This window comes from Aptenodytes patagonicus, chromosome 6 (genome assembly GCF_965638725.1).
Source record: "Aptenodytes patagonicus chromosome 6, bAptPat1.pri.cur, whole genome shotgun sequence".
NCBI classification, from domain to species: Eukaryota; Metazoa; Chordata; class Aves; order Sphenisciformes; family Spheniscidae; genus Aptenodytes; species Aptenodytes patagonicus.
Window position 1 is genome coordinate 12,229,347 of NC_134954.1, and position 15,573 is coordinate 12,244,919.

The 15,573-nt window shown below is 60.5% G+C and overlaps 1 protein-coding gene across 1 annotated transcript; it reads right to left on the reverse strand.

Moving 5' to 3' along the window:
- Positions 1-75: 75 nt before the first annotated feature.
- Positions 76-13,215, reverse strand: LOC143161817 (uncharacterized). Its single transcript, XM_076341136.1, has 12 exons — positions 13,033-13,215; positions 6,867-11,144; positions 5,389-5,528; positions 4,931-5,095; positions 4,490-4,645; positions 3,866-3,996; positions 2,912-3,000; positions 2,285-2,464; positions 1,662-1,814; positions 1,324-1,443; positions 981-1,022; positions 76-836 (listed from the first exon to the last, which is right to left on the reverse strand). Exons 1-12 carry the CDS (start codon positions 13,091-13,093, stop codon positions 820-822), a joined length of 5,532 nt encoding a protein of 1,843 aa, XP_076197251.1. The 5' UTR covers positions 13,094-13,215; the 3' UTR covers positions 76-819.
- Positions 13,216-15,573: the final 2,358 nt, after the last annotated feature.

The following is a 15,573-nucleotide window of genomic DNA, read 5'->3' on the forward strand; positions in this document are numbered from 1 at the left end:
CAACACCGCTGTCCCCAGCCTGCCCCCCCCGCCACCTCCCAACCCGGTTCAGCAGAGGACGTGGCTGCTGCAGGATCAGTGATGCTCAGACCCCTCAGAGGCTTTATTGACCAAACAAAATTTGACAAGGATTTATTATTTTTTTTAAGAAAGGCAGATGCTCTCTTACGTACACAAAAAATTATTGTTCTTCTGACATTTCTGATCGTGGGATTGCATTTTGCCCTCGCACACCCAGCAGAGGCATCAAGCAGACTCAGGCTTGATCCGGAGAATCGCCCCTTCCGGGCATAGGGCCTGGGGACCACCCGGGGAGGGATGGCTGGGGGACAGAAGTGGGACAAGACAGGAACGGCCCACGGGGTGAGCCTGGCACACCACGGCACTCGGGGGCTCGGCCACAGTCAACCCACACAAGGCGCAAAAACCCTTTCCCCGGGTGCCAGGGGGCCAACCTCACCCCGCAGCGTGGGAGGCACAGCGCGATGCAGGGAGGACAGGGGGTGGCGTATGCGGTGGGGGATACCTGCCCACCTCCCCGCCAGCAAGGAGGTGCCTGCGGGCACCCGCTCAGCTGCAGCTGGGGAAGGGCGACTAAAGCAGCCAACTTCTCGGGACAAGTCTGGGTTAGAAAAATGAACTTGTGCCAGTGAAGGCAACCACAGGCACCAGCTGAGTGAGCCGCCCTGTACTGCGGGCAGGGGTGATGGGTGATGGAGAGAGCAGGGGGACGCAGGGGGACACAGGGGATGAGCAGGAGAAAAGGACTTGGAGGATCAGCCGTGGCCTGGACCGTGTTGCAGACGTGCAACCCCTCAGTTACTTGTCCTCTCCATCTGCAAAGAAGAAATGAGGATTGCCCGGCCACCTCCTCCCCAGGGGCCTCTGGTGAGCCAGGAGCCCCAGGGGAGTTTCCACGTGGCGGGGATGGGGGGCAGCGGGAAGCAGCCGGTAGAGAGGAGACCCCCGAGCCTGCTCACCTCTCTGCTCCTCTGAGTCGCTCTCTGCCTCCTCCGAGGAACCTGGTGGGGGTTGCAAGAAAGCCCCAGATCAACTCACACCAATCACCATGTTAGCTGCGGTCCTCCTCCCCTCCTGGTGCTGTCACACCCAGATTACGCCAGTGGTTATGTGCTAAGGGAAGTGTGTGTCGTCCCCCCCCCAACCCAGGGCACAGCACAACCTGCACGTGGGCACCCCAAAACCCATCTCTTGTCTGCCCGGAGCTCTTGCTGCATTAACCACAGGGTGGCTGGGATGTTCCCCTCCCAGCCCTGGGCACCAAGACAGCATTGCCCTGGCACACACGGGCTGCAAACCCACCTGTGCCGGGTGACTGGTATCCATCACAGCCGATCTTTGGTCTCTTCTCACTGTAGCGGGTGCAGAGGCGGGCACTGCCCGCCTGGTTACAGCACCAATCGTACAACTTCAGCTCCTGGTCTGGAGACAAAAATTAGAGTAAGGGGCTGAAGGGGAGAGGAGAGGGATATGGGCTGGCTCTGGGCAGGCAGGGCGCTCGCCTCGGCTTTTGGCCGGTCCACAGTCCCACCAAGGGCAACAGCATGTCAGGAAATAAGTTAACATGGAGATTAAAATGATTTACAGGGCTACAGCGATGCCAGCCTCAGCTGGGGGATGCCAGGGCTGGCTGTGCTTACCGCGGTAGGGGGATGCCTGCCTGGAGGACCTCCAATACCTCTCCTGCCGCCCCTCGATGAGCTGGCTCTGGCTGTCGTACAGGCAGCGGACGCCGGCACCGTGCTGGTTGGGGGAGGCGGAGTGCAGCATGGAGACACGGGCAGCCCACCAGCCTGCAATGGGGCAGCAATAAGCCTCAGCACAGCTCCCCCCTGCCAGCATCCCTGCCCTGGTACAGCTCTTCCCAGCCAGCATCCCTGCTCCAGGGCGACGAGCAGGGCCGGGGTTGGCTCCTCGTTATCCATCACTCCCACCACATCACCCATGGTGCTACAGGCCATTTGGAGAGACTGATGGAGACCATCCAAGTGGTCCCCCAAGGTGAGACCCTGGTGCTGGGGAGGGTCCATCCCCGCTGTCCCCGTGCAGCTTAGACAGCTCCGTCCAGTCTAACAAGACAGGGACAGGTCAGCCCTCATTCCTCCCCATTTTCCCTGTCTCTGCAGGGAAGGGCAGCCCCCGCCTCATTTTCCTTGTGGTCCCCTGCCTGCCCGGTCAGGAGGGACCCCAGCCACCCTTGCAGGGGAAATGGGGAGGGACAGCTGGGGGACGAGGAGGGTGGGGAAGCGGCGTGTCCACTTGCCTCCCCGGCTGCTCTTGAAGCGGGGGTCCTGCTGCCCTTGCTGCAGGGAGCAGGGGCAGGCGGGCAGGCCCTGGCTCCACGCCCACGGCTCCTGCTGCCGCCCTGTCCACGCCAGGCACTTCAGCCGGTAGTTGACGCCCACACGGCTCTCCAGCTTGTAAATCCACAGCCCGCGGAGGTCTGAGTGGGGAGAGAAACCATGAGTTGCCACCTCTGGCCAAGGGGACCGCAGGGGCAGTTTCGGCTTGAGGCGAGAGCCGAGTGATGCTGGTGCTGGAAGCTAAGCCCGTGTTGACCGCCAGCCATGGGACCCCATGCTTAACAGCCGCCCAAAGGCAGGGAAACAGGGGGAGAGGCTGTTGCCAAAGAAGAAAGCCTTGGGACAGAGCCATTGCAACAAAAAGGGTCCATAGACACATCAAGGACGTTTCAGCCTCAGGGCATAGCTGGTACCCAGGGGAAGCATTTTATGTGTTTGGGGAAAAAGCCTGGCCTCGGTGAACTCAGCGAGAGCCTTGCCACTGTGGCAGGGTGGATTTCATCCCCTGGGAACATCCCCCTCCCCGCGCAGCCCTTCCCCAACCCCCCGAGGGTCTGTGTGAACCTGCCCCGGCTGTGTGGCACTACCTGTGTTGTAGCCCCTGAACTGGTCAGGACGATATTTAGCGGCTGGAGGTCTCTGAGTCAGGTCATCATTGCGGTAAAAGCCATCCCCGCTGCGTGCAGAGGAAAGGAGAAAAATCAGGGGCTGCTCTTCCTGGGTGGGATTATCCCAGCCCCAGCCCCAGGCCCAGCCTGCCCTTCAGCCACCCTGATCCTGAGCTGGCAGGACCCCACAGCACCCAAATCACAGCTCCGGTGACAGGAGGGCAAAGGTACCAGCTCCCCCAGCCCACTGCCTCCTCTCTACAGGGTGCGGTTAGTTCTGGGTGCTGCAAGCACTCCTGCTGCATCATGAGCTGAACCCACAGACATCTCAAGACTCCTGCAAGCAGCTTCCATGGTTTCCAGCATCTTGCAGGGTGATACAGAGCGGAAACCCACAAGCGGTCATGCACAGGCAAGCACACACACACACGCCTGTGCCGCCCGCACTTCCCATTCCGGCTACCTTTTCCTTACCCAGCTGCAGCAAGCAGCTAATGAGCAAACCCTGGAGATGGTGTGCACGGGGCGAGATGTAATGCGAGGAGACAGGAAGCGACTGCTCCAGCCAAGCGGCGGAAATCCCTTCACTCAACTGGTGCAAAGTTCAGCAAACATCCCCTATTCCCCACTCCTTCCACCCAAACCACCAGGATGCTGCATGCCCGGGACCACAGAGGGATGCGTGGATCTTACAACAAGCACAGCCCGACAAGTCAGCGTGCTGCAGCATGATCCGGCCACTAATGGGGCAGATTTGGTTGTGAGACCCCCATATGTTAGGCTATATGGGTGTGCAGACCCCATCTGGGCTGCCCTCATCCTTGCAGGGCACTTCATGGGACATGGGGGGAAGGATTAAACCAGCCGGAGCCAAGGGTGGGACGCAGCCCAGTGCTCGGAGGGGGCAGGGGCAGGGTGCTGAGCCTGCTGTACCTGGTGTAGCCAATGAGCACGTTGGTGGCAGCGAGTCTGGTGTAATCCCATTGCATGCCTCCCTCCTGGTACAGCATCAGGACATAGGACCTGAAGCCGTCGGTGGTCAGGATGGCCTGGTATGTGATCGTCTGGGGAGAAGCGTTGCAGACAGGTAAGAAAGCGAGCAAAGCTGTTGGGTTTAAAATTAGGGGTGTGGGTCAGTGCTTGCTGGGGAACGGCGGGGCTAAGGTCCTGATGTGCAAGGCAAACACAGCCTGGGCTGGTTCACATTTTGTGTGGAAAAGGTGATGGTTTTATTTTGATGCTGTTCCATAAAAAGCCTCAAATTCACCCAATTTTATGCTCCTGAAGAACAGTGTTTCTGGTGTACAATAAAATCCCACCACATTAAACAGAAAGATTTTACAGAGCAGAGAGAGTTCAACTAAAGATGTCCCCCCAAAAAAACCTGAAAACCACCAAAACATGGGCACAGCCCAGTTCTTTTTGGCAAAATTCTTCAAGACTGACCTTTTTCACAAATCTGGTTCTTGTTTTCAGGCACAGACAAGGTGAACGCCCATGGGTCTTGGGGTTTTTTTTGACAACTCAACAAGCCCTTACCCTCCATCAGCCCCTTACCCTCCGGGAGTCAGTCCGTGCTGCATAGGCAGGTGCCTTCTCCCAGGTGATCTTCAGGGTCCAAGCTGCGGAGTAGGAGGACCTCAGGTACCGCCGAACCTTTGCTTCCACATCGCGGACGAACGGAGGCTTGGCCGTGTTGAGGGTGGGGAACTCCTGCGGGTTGGGTATACCCACGTCTGCATTAGCTCCCAGTAGGGTAAAGACAGGTCTAGATTGGGGTCATGCATGGAGCAGTGCAACTAAGGGTCTGGATGAGATTTGGACGGCTCAAGAGGTGACACGCACAGGACCACCAGCTCTTAGATTTGGCCCAGAAAATGGAAATGCTGCTCATGGGCTCTATCAATTACACATCTCCAGAGCCATCCACAGAACAGGTGATGAGTTTATCATCAAAAGGTCTTTCATGCAACCATGCACCCGGGTGGCTTCACTCACCTGGTAGAAGGTGGTGCCAACGCCTCTGGAGAAGTCGGCGTTGTCCCAAAACACGGCGATCATGGGAACCTCCTCGTGGCCGTTGAAGCCACTGGGAGGAGGGTTGGGGTAGGTGAAGATGCTGTTGTCCGAGGCTGGGAAAATGATTTGACCATTGTCTGTAAACTGAGCAGAGGGATCCCTCCATCAGGTGAGGTCAGGACCAGCGGGACCCCTGACACATGCGTGGCAGCCCTCCCATTTCCAAGCCCACTTTGAGCAACACCCAAGGAAGGCCACCACCCGCCACCACCGAAATGGCCACAAAGTCACCTCCTGCTGCAAACAGACTCCAGCAGTATCCCAATTGATTTGCCCCTACAAGGCTCCCACCCCAGGCACCTGGCCCCTGGTGCCTCCCCCAAGTTTTGGGGGGACGGCCACTTGCCCAACAGCAAGTCAAGCCAAGGTAGACTCACGTAGAGAGAGTCACGCAGGGTTTTCCCAAATGGGAATCCGGTCTCAGGCTTGAAAAGCGGAGAATTAAAATCCACTCTCCTTTCCACGTACTCACGATCATTTTCCCTCGCTCCGTACCCATAGAGGGGCACAGCTGCAACTGGAAAAGAAAACAAAAAAAAAACCAAAACATGCTTACAGCAAAGCCTTTGGTCTGTGCCAAAAACTCAAAGGGCTGAAATGATTTTGCTTCCAAAGGGACACAGCCTGGGCAGCAGGAGGATGGGGGGACACTGCAAATAGCCACCTGGGACACCCTGCATGTCACCTTTCCTTGCAGGAGCTTGCTCCCACCCCTTTCGCTGCCTTGCATGTACACAGCTGCCCTAAACATGCTGTGATGGCCTTTGTGGTCACTGTCCCCTCCTGCTCCAGCCCCGTTGGGGCATGACACTGAAGGACTGCCGTTAGGAGGGGAAAAACATTGTACAGGACTGTGGTAGGGGGACAGCAGGGAATTAAACACCCACAGCTCTTTCTAGAGATGTTTACAGCCTCCAGCTCCCTATTTATGTCTGTTAAATAAAACAAAGCATTTGGAGGGGATGGCTTTTCCAGCTGATGGGACCATACTTGAAGGCAGGCTCAGCCTGCCAAAAATGCAAGCTCATGTGCAGGAGCTACTCATGGTGTGTCTTCCTCAGGGGTCCTGGCCCCAGATAGCCCCCTCGGTCTCTGGGCACCAAATGTCCCCCAGGACGGTCCGTCAGGGGGCCAGATGTGCTCCTCCCGCCTGGGCTGCCCTGTGAGCATCACGTACCTGTGGGGCCGGGCAGCGGGGTCAGGGCGGCTGCTGGCCCTCCTGGTGGAGCTGGAAACTGGGGGGACGAAGCGTGGGAGGTGACAGTGGCTGCTCCTGGCCTGGGGAGCGCCTCCCTGCCCTTGGGGAGGGGGGCTGGCGGGGCTGGGCTGGCGGCGGACGGGCTGCAGGACACGGCTGGGTGCACGGTGGCTGGGACCCCGCCCCGGGCTCCCCCCTGGCCTGGGAAGGCTGCGGGGAGACTTGACCCACTGGCAGCAGGGGCTCCGTTTGCCAGGCTGGTGGTCACCTTGCTGCCCAAGAATGGCTGCAGGGCAGCGGGTGACAAGCCATCGGCAGGTCCTGGCCCCGGGACCTTTGTTCCGGGGCTGCCAGCAGCGATATCAGTGGGAAGAAGGCCAGGGAGCCCTGGGCTCCCCCCTGGAGGGGAGCGAGCAGGGGTCTCCATGGCTGCCCCAGCTCCAGTTACACCAGGAAGGAGCTGAGCCATGTCCCCTCGCGCTGCCATCGCTCCAGGGAGCACTGCACTCGCTTCCCCCGGAACGGGGCTGTTGGCATCCCTGGAGGGGACCCCAGAGCTTCCCGGCTGGTGGGGAGGCAGGAGCAGGGCAGGCCCCCCCAACGCATCCGCCCCCAGCTCTCCCCTTCCCGCTGCAGAGGACCCCGCTATCGACTCACGTGCCGAAAGCGGAGTGGAAAGCCCAGGGCCAGTGGACACCCCCTCTGCAGCGTTTTCTCTCTGTGGAGCAGAAGGCAGCGCCAGGGCAGGGTTGGGGGATGCAGGGGCATGGGAGGATGCTTCTCCCGAAGGTGCCAGCATTCCTGAGGACACCTCGTCTTCAAGAGACCATGTCTGACCGCCTCCAGCATCTCCTGCCAGCCCACCCAGTGCCCCTGGCACCAGGGGTCTGCTGCTGCTCTGGGTGCCAGGGACAGAGTGGGGGTCCCCGTTGGGTGCCAGCCCCGAGCTCAGCCCGTGCCCGGGAAGAAGCAGCGAAGCAGCCAGCGAGGCAGCCGTGCCGTCGGAGACGCCACTGCCATCTGGAGCCACTGGGACCAGGGGCTGCGTCTCCTGGTGGGAGGTGAGGGCAGACGGGGCCAGCACTCCCGACGCAATCTGTATGATGGTTCCTGCGGTGTCTCCCAGGCTGGCACCAGGGGAAGGTCCCCCATTTGCCGAGGCTCCTCCAGGCAGCTCCACCACATTGGCTTGGCTCAGTTTTGCATCAGAAAGTCCAAGATTGGCACCACTCTGGACACCGAGGGCAGACACAGGGCGTTCCTCAGGGCCAGCAGCCTCCAAGCCTGTGCTCAAGTCACCGCCGGCTCCACCAGCTCCAGGAAGGCTTGCTCCGTTGGCAGCCTCATCAACTGTCCCAGGTGATGAAGACCCCTCTGTAGATGGGGAGGAAGATGCAGAGTGCAGCACGGATCCCATTTCTCCATCAGGGGCTCCAGCTGGTCCCCCTCCAGCAGGGGCCTGGGACTGCCCTGGGGACCCCCTGTCACCAGCCGCTTCACCTGCCCCTTCTCCTGCAGCAGGAGGGACACCTGGCCCAGCACCCAGGGAAGGCTGCAGAGCTCCAGGAACACCGCTTGCTCCTCCGAGGGCACTCAGGCTGGCTGGGTCCGAAACAGAGGATGCTGCAACCACACCACTGGGAGAGGCAGGACCAGATGGGGACCCTGCACCAGGCAGTTGATCCATCCCAGCATCCATCCCGCTGCCTGCAGCGGAGCTCAGGGATGGCTCAAACCCAGCCCTGCTGCCTGCTCCTCCCAGTGCCTGCTCTGCCATGCCGGATCCATGCCCCTCCACTGCCGGCAGCCCCAGGTTTGTTCCAAGCTGGTCCCCAAGGGCAGGTGATGGGGGTCCCGCTGGTCCATAAGCTGCTGAGCTGGGAGCATCCCCTACTGAGTTCAAGCCAGTGCCTGGTCCATTGGCTCCAGGGAGACCTGCTCCTTGGGGAGCACCAGCTGCCGTCCCCCATGGCTGCGACCCCCCAAGGGATGGAGGCACGGGTGCTCCCTGGGCAGCACCAAGGTCGGGGCTCGCTGATGTCTCTGCCCCAGACATGGGGCTGGCCGCAGCCCCCAGGGGTGCGTAAGCAGCCCCAGGAGCGCTGGGGGATTCTGCGGGCATGTCCCCTGGTCCTTCAGCCCCTGAGAGGTTGGGCTCCAGCCCAGCACTGCTGGAAGGTGCGGAACCAGCCAGGGACACTTGTCCCAGTACTGAGGCTCCTCCTGCTCCTGCTCTGTTCCCAAGAGCTGATGGAGGGGACAGTTCAGCATTCACCAAAGCCCCTGTTCCTCCAGCTGGCAGCTCTCCAGTGTTAGCAGGGTCCTGCTGAGTGCTGATGGCTGAAGGACTCATCTCCACGTAGGGTGTTTTGCTCTCTGGGTTTCCTGCCTGTGCCGCATCCCCTGCACTCTCAGCCCCCTGCACCGGAGTGAGCTCTGGGCCAGTTTCAATGTCCAAAGAGGCTGGAGACAGGCTGTCAGGGCCAGGGGCTGCGGATGGGATGGGTCCTGCTCCATCACCCCCCAAAATGGAGGATGCTGCAACCAGATCACTGGGAGAGGCAGGACCAGGCGAGGAACCTGCACCGGGCAGTTGATCCATCCCAGCTGCTGTCCCTCTGCCTCCAGCGGAGCTCAAGGATGGTTCAAACCCAGTCTCGCTGCCTGCTCCTTCCAGCACATGCTCTGCCACGCTAGCTCCAAGCCCCTCTTCACCTGGCAGCTCCAAGTTTGTGCCAAGCTGGTCCCCAAGGGCAGGTGATGGGGGTCCCGCTGGTCCATAAGCTGCTGAGCTGGGAGCATCCCCTACTGAGTTCAAGCCAGTGCCTGGTCCATTGGCTCCAGGGAGACCTGCTCCTTGGGGAGCACCAGCTGCCGTCCCCCATGGCTGTGACCCCCCAAGGGATGGAGGCACAGGTGCTCCCTGGGCAGCACCAAGGTCGGGGCTCGCTGATGTCTCTGCCCCAGACATGGGGCCGGCTGCAGCCCCCAGGGGTGGGTAAGCAGCCCCAGGAGCGCTGGGGGATTCTGCGGGCATGTCCCCTGGTCCTTCAGCCCCTGAGAGGTTGGGCTCCAGCCCAGCACTGCTGGAAGGTGCGGAACCAGCCAGGGACACTTGTCCCAGTACTGAGGCTCCTCCTGCTTCGTTCCCAAGAGCTGACGGAGGGGACAGTTCAGCATTCACCAAAGCCCCTGTTCCTCCAGCTGGCAGCTCTCCGGTGTTAGCAGGGTCCTGCTGAGCACTGAAGGCTGAAGGACTCATGTCACTCTTGGTATCTGCATAGGGACTGCCATCCCCTGGACCTCCTGCCTGTGCCGTCTCCCCTGCACCCTCGGCCCCCTGAGCTGGGAACCCAGCAGCAGGCCATGACAGTCCATCAGGTGCAAAAGATGCTGAGCTGGGGGCATCCGAAGCTGAATTCAATCCAGTGCTGGGTCCATCAGTTCCCTGGGGAGCACCAGCTGCTATCCCCCATGGCTGCGACCCTCCAAGGGATGGAGACATGGGTGCTCCTGGGGCAGCATTGAGGTCAGGGCTCACTGGTGTCTCTGCCCCATTGTCAGCTGCAGGCAGGGTGCCAGCCCCCAGAGGTGGGTAAGCAACACCCAGGGGTAGGTAAGGAGCCCCAGGAGCACCGGGGATGTCCATGGGGGACGGCAGGGCAGTAACAAGCAGCAGTGGCTGTTCTCCGGTGGGACTCTGCCATCGGGTAGGCTGCAGGGACGGCTCAGCCAGACCCACAGCCCCCACGTCCCCTGCGGGCAGTGCAGTGGCCAGGGGATTCGTGTCACTCTGTGCATCAGTGGGAACCCTTGGGGCCAGCAGCAAGGTGTCCGTGTCCCCTGTCACTGCAGGTGCCTCACTGGCTGCAAGCAACAGGGCTGAACCAGGAGTGTCTGATGACATGCCGGGAGCTCCCTGCTCATCCTCATCCCCACCGCCGGCTGGTGCCAGTGAAGCAGCCAGGCTCAGTGCAGCCTGGCCAGGGAGGAGGGAGGGCTGCACTGAGTTTCCCACTGTTCCTGACACTGTTGTGCTCTCCAGAGGCAGGAGGGACAAACCAGCCGTGCTGAATGCACCATTTACTGCATCTCCCATGTCTCCGGGCACCGAAGCCAAGGAACTTTCCTCGGCAGCCAGGGACGTTTCTCCCACTGGCTCTGGGGTGATGCCCAGTGCCCCACTCACCACACCATCCTGCTGGGTTGTGAGCAGTCCCCCGGTGCTGGGGCTGAGGCTTGAGGAGTTGGCACTGGCTTTGCTTTGGATATCGACAGGCAGGGTTACGCCTTCCTCAACTGTTCCCGTGGCTGTGGTCAGCCCTTGGTTCGGCAGTGCAGTGACACTGGCACCCACAGGGCTGCCAGCAGTTGACTGTGTCCCCCAGGCGGCTGCCGGTGGAGGGGTGGTGGGGAGGGACATGACACCAGTGGTGGGGTCTAGGTCTTCTGCTCCTTCTCTGGTCACGGCCGCGAGGACATCCTCCTTCACATCTGCAAAGAGAGGACTGGTCCCCAAGGGCACGTCGGGAGCCGCCCCTGTTACATCAAACTCTGCTTCTGGGGTAACAGCTGGGTGCTGTGCGGAGATGGTGGCAGCAGTTGTGGCTGCAGCGGGAGCAGCCGAACCCCTCTCATTATCCTGAGATGCATTAAAAGGCTTGGTCACGTTCATCAAAGTTGGTACTGTAGAGCTGTATTCGCTCGCCACTGTCATCAAAGCATACAGCTCAGCCCCAGGAGAGAAGGACAGGCTTGCCGGGCTCCCCGCGAGGGTGCTCTCAGCTATCTCAGCATCGGCTGCTGCGGTGCTCGTCTCCACAGAGCCCATCACCAGGGCACGAGGCCCCTCGCTCTCCGCCACGATGGGAGAAGCTGTCCCAGCAGTAAACGGCCCTTCAGTAGTGACAGGGATGGCAGCAGCAGCCCCGAGCCCTGCAGAGAAGCACAAAGCAGAGCATTACGCCGGGTGCTGGAGCCAGCAGCCTGCCAGGCTCAGCCATGCATCCCCTTCAGCTGAGAATCAGGATGCTCCCGCCCCTTCTTAAACCCTACTGCCTCATCCCACAGCCTTACAAGGCTCTGATTTAAGAGCCGAGGAGCGCAGCCTGGGCTGCCTTAGGCACAGCACTGCACAGCACCTTTTGCATCCCCAGCATCAGCAGCTGCTGGCTGAGACAGGACACAACTCATCACAGGTCAGGGAGAGATGCTGGTCCAAGCACAGAGGCAAAGGCAGCCACTGTAACCCAGCCCAGTTACACTGGGGATGGTACCGCCTGGCCACTGGGAAGAGCTGCAGCCCAGTAAGTCTAGTTCATAGCCCCAGGGGTGTCTGTAGGGCTCTGCCACCTGAAGACAGCCCTCAGCCCTCTTTGCCTCACTGCAGGGACAGCCCTGAGCGCAGCCGTTTCTGCAGAGCCTGGGTGGTTCTTGCGGTTTTTTCACCTTTCAGGTGTCTGAGGGACATTTAAATACACTTTGGCAGATAGGACAGCCAGGGCTTAGTGAAACATTCCCTGACTGCAAATGGCTTCTGGCCTGCTGCAGTTAAAGAAGGTTCATTAAATCTCTCCCGCGGTAGGAGCCTGCTTGCTCCTGCCCCTGTCCCGCTTGCCCCCAGCTGGGCACAGGCACCAGGGGTTCCCTGACCGTGGATGGAATATTCATGAGCTCCCAGGACCAAGCCCTGCTTACAGCTTCCTCCTCCTGCTGCCAAAATCCTGCCCCACATCCAGGAGCTTCACTGAAAGGAGAAGGAGACAACACCCCACATCCCAGGCATTTCTCCCAGCACCCTCTGGCACCCATGGGTGACATTTCACCCAGGCTTAGTTTTAGGACAGGAATGTGGGCTCTGGGGAGACCAAGCTGCCACCATTGGCTCCAGAAGGAGCCGGGCGGATCTGCTGACGCTTGGCTTTAGGCGGCTGCAATTAGGGGAGATGAAGGGCACCCCGAGGCTGAGACCCAGCAGGGTTTCACCGCAGCCCGACAGCCCAAGCCTGTTCCCCATCCTGGTGCTCCGGTTCATCAGGTTCCCCCTGCCAGGCAGCCAGATCCCCCTGCAGCAGAGGTGCCTCCAACCTCACCACCGGCTCAGCTTGGTAGCTTGTGGATAGCTTGTGCCAGAGTCATTAATGAACATTATCTCCTATGCCAGACCAGTCCTCGAGGGGTCCATCCTCCTCCAGCCCCCCGTTCCCCCTCCCAGCAGGCTGCTTCCTCGCCATCTTCCCTGGCTGAAATAAGCTCTTTGCACCAGCCCCCCTCAGCCAGAAGAGCTCCGCCACTTCCCTCCCCATCTCAGGGAAAACAAAGCACATCAATCAAGTCCCCCCAGGTTAGTTTGGCACACTCCATGCCAGTAAACCCATGTTTTATCTTCATTCTTCCATGTGGAGCAGGAAACACCATCTACCCCACGCCACCCATTCATGGGAAGCTTGTGGAAGAGGGGCCCCAGCCTGGAGCACCAGCATTTGCTCTTCCCCGGGACGTGGGAGGGATGGGAGCATCCCTGGAGACCCGCTCTGCCGGCTGGCTTCCCTTGGCTCCCTTGCTGGAGGGGTATGCGGCTGCATGCAGGCTCCCGGGCTGGGCTCTCACCTCTCCCACGGGCCCACACCTGCAACCAGCCCCTCAGGGTGGTGCCTGCCCCATAAAACAATTTTCTAGCTCTTTGGCTGCAATGCATTGCAAGGACTGGTCATAAGAGGAGTTTCCAGTGCAGCCAGGAGGGAAAAGCATCTCACAAGCGTACTTGCTGTGCCCTGCAAGGGCTCGGGTAGCACGTGGGCTAGCAGAAAAATATAGGACGTACCATGCAGAATCCATACACAGCATCCCACGAAGGTGGAAAGCATCCATCCTCTGGTCCCCATGCCTCGGGCCTCCACGCAGGCAGAGCACTGGGAAGCTCAAAGGGAGGCAACAGCGGCGAGGCGCAGCTCCGTCCGTCCGTCCGTCCGTCCGTCCCTCCCTGCCTGCCTCTCCTGCAGAGCTGGAGTCTCACAGGTGCAATCCTGCTCCTGCTCCCTCCTATTTATAGGGATGGCAGAAGGAGGCAGGTTGCAGCTGCCGTCCTCTCCCGCCCCCGGTGCTTTCCCTCCAATGTCCCTGTCATCACTCCCTTCCTGCCGAGCCCTCCCCTTCCCAAGGGCTGGATGCCCTGTTCAGCTGGGGCATGGGTTGGGGGTTACCGAAAGGCCACCCTGCAGGGATCCAGACCCCCCAGGGACCTGGGCACAGCCCGGTGCAGCTCCCTGGGCCACCAGCACCAGCTGGCGAATCTGAGCCTGGAGCAGTGCGTGGCACTGCCGACAGTAGCATGGCAGCCACCCCACGGACCCCACAGGACCTGCTCCCTGTGCAGGGTAGGGGGCCACGGCGCAGCGGGTGGTGGTGACGGGGCAATGCCAGCTGGAGCCACCATGCCTGTGAGGACACCGTGGGCATGAAAATCAGCAGCTGAGCAGTATCTCAGCCCGGGGCAAGGCAGGACACAAGTCCCCACTTGGCTCAAGGCTTCCCCAGGAGCAGAGGCAGGTTATAAAGCAGGGAGAGGTATGGCTGGGGGCAGGCCCTGGGGTGTCAGCCAAGCCCCCCAGCGCTCAAGCTGCAACTGGGAGCACTGGGGATCCCCAGAGATCCCCATCCAGAGCCCCAGCATGCCCCAGCGGGGTTTTAAACCTGCACCTCAGTACGGGCACAGCAGTGCTGGGGTGCTGGGAGGGGGTGAATGGGCCAGGGAAGCTGCTCTGCAAGGTGGGACCAGCATGCCCAGAGGCTGGAGCAGGAAAAGGCGCAGCCCCAACCCCCTTCCCTGCTACAGGGATCCCCTGGGTCACTTCACCCTGATCCCCTGGGTCACTTCACCCCTATGTCTCCCCTTCCCCCCTTCCCCTGGAGCAGCAATTCCCATTCCCCCCCTCTTGAAAACTGCTGCCAGCTCCCCCATGAACAGCATTATGCAAACCCCCACCACTACATGGTTTTGTAATCAATTAAACGCTTCTTAACCAGAAATGCCCCCAGGCAACTCCTGCAAAGTGTTATTAGGGGTGTTAGGCAGTACACAGTGTCCCGCCAGAGCCGGCCTGCATCGGGGAGGTGGCAGCAGCAGGGCACGCCAAGCAACACTCTGACCCACCAGCCGGGCAGCGTTGACGGGGGAAATGCCAGGGGAGGCCAAGTCACGGCTGATGAAACCCCATTCTGTAAACCCACGCATTACCCCCGGCAGCAGGAACAGGGCACAGACGGTAAATCAGGAGAGAGCACTGCTCGCCCGGAACAAATGCCCGCCCACCAAAAATGCCAGCGCGGGGGCAAAGCCGGGGGGAGGATGGTGCGTCGGGGGCCTGTGCAACCAGCACTGCAGATCATGGGGTGACTGCCCAGCCAGTGACCACCCGAGCGACTGCCACACCTGGGCCAATGGAGGATTAGAGGGATGCAAACCCGACGTGGGAGAGTCGTTTCTGCCTGTGCTGACGATGCTGTATTGCTTGGGAAAGCCACCCCGATGGGGAATATGTGCTGACGCTGGAGAGAGTTGCTCCAGCTGGTGTTTGAGGTGCAAAACGTGGTGGGAACCACAGGGATCATTGCAAACGTGCTGCTTAGCATAGGGGAAAATAACTTGGCTGAAGCAAGGCGCTTCCAGCCCACCACACCCTCAGCCTGCCTACAAGCTCCTTCCCATGTTGCACTGGGACCAGCATCGTTCGGAGACCTTCGTGCCTGCGCCTCCTGCCCATGCTGTCCCCAAAAAGCCCCGTCTTCCTGCTGTTCCTCTAGCAGAGTCATGGGGGTGACAAACCGAGCTCATCCCTCTGCTCTGGCATTGGCACACCCACCCAGGAAAGCCTGCAGCCACCATCAGTCACCATTGAGGATGGTGCCCTGTTCTTACCCTTTCATTGATCCTTCTGCTATGCCTGACACCAAGGTCCTGGCAAGCTGCCGGCTCCTGCAAGGATAATCGTCATCCGCAGTTATCAAGGACCAAAGCATCGTATGGGCACCGGAGCCACTCAGGAGCCCGCAGCCAGGTGTCGATGCCCAGGGGCTCTGCACCATCCAGCACAGCACTGCATGGCCCAGCACAACACAGCATGGCCCAGCACAGTGCCTTATCAGCCTTCCAGGAATTAATGGGCTGGTTGTTCCAGCCCTGCGGAGATCCCAGCATCTCCTACCAGCACCGCTCTGGCCTCCTGGCAAGGGCATTTGGAGAGGGATCAGGAGTGGTGGTGGTGGGGAACCAGGTTATCCATCAACCCCACAGGTTCTGGATGATTTGGCAAGCTGGGCGTGTTGCAACACCCTCCTGCCAGACAGCAGGAGCTGGGCTATAGCC

Bases quoted from the DNA above. Each gene is read 5' to 3' on its own strand.
- LOC143161817 (XM_076341136.1), bottom strand. From the start codon at position 13,093: ATGGGGACCAGAGGATGGATGCTTTCCACCTTCGTGGGATGCTGTGTA. The intron at 11,145-13,032 runs GTACGTCCTATA...GCTTCTCTGCAG, and splicing joins CTGTGTATGGATTCTGCATG to GGCTCGGGGCTGCTGCTGCC. The intron at 4,646-4,930 runs GTGAGTGAAGCC...CCCAACCCGCAG, and splicing joins TTGGCACCACCTTCTACCAG to GAGTTCCCCACCCTCAACAC.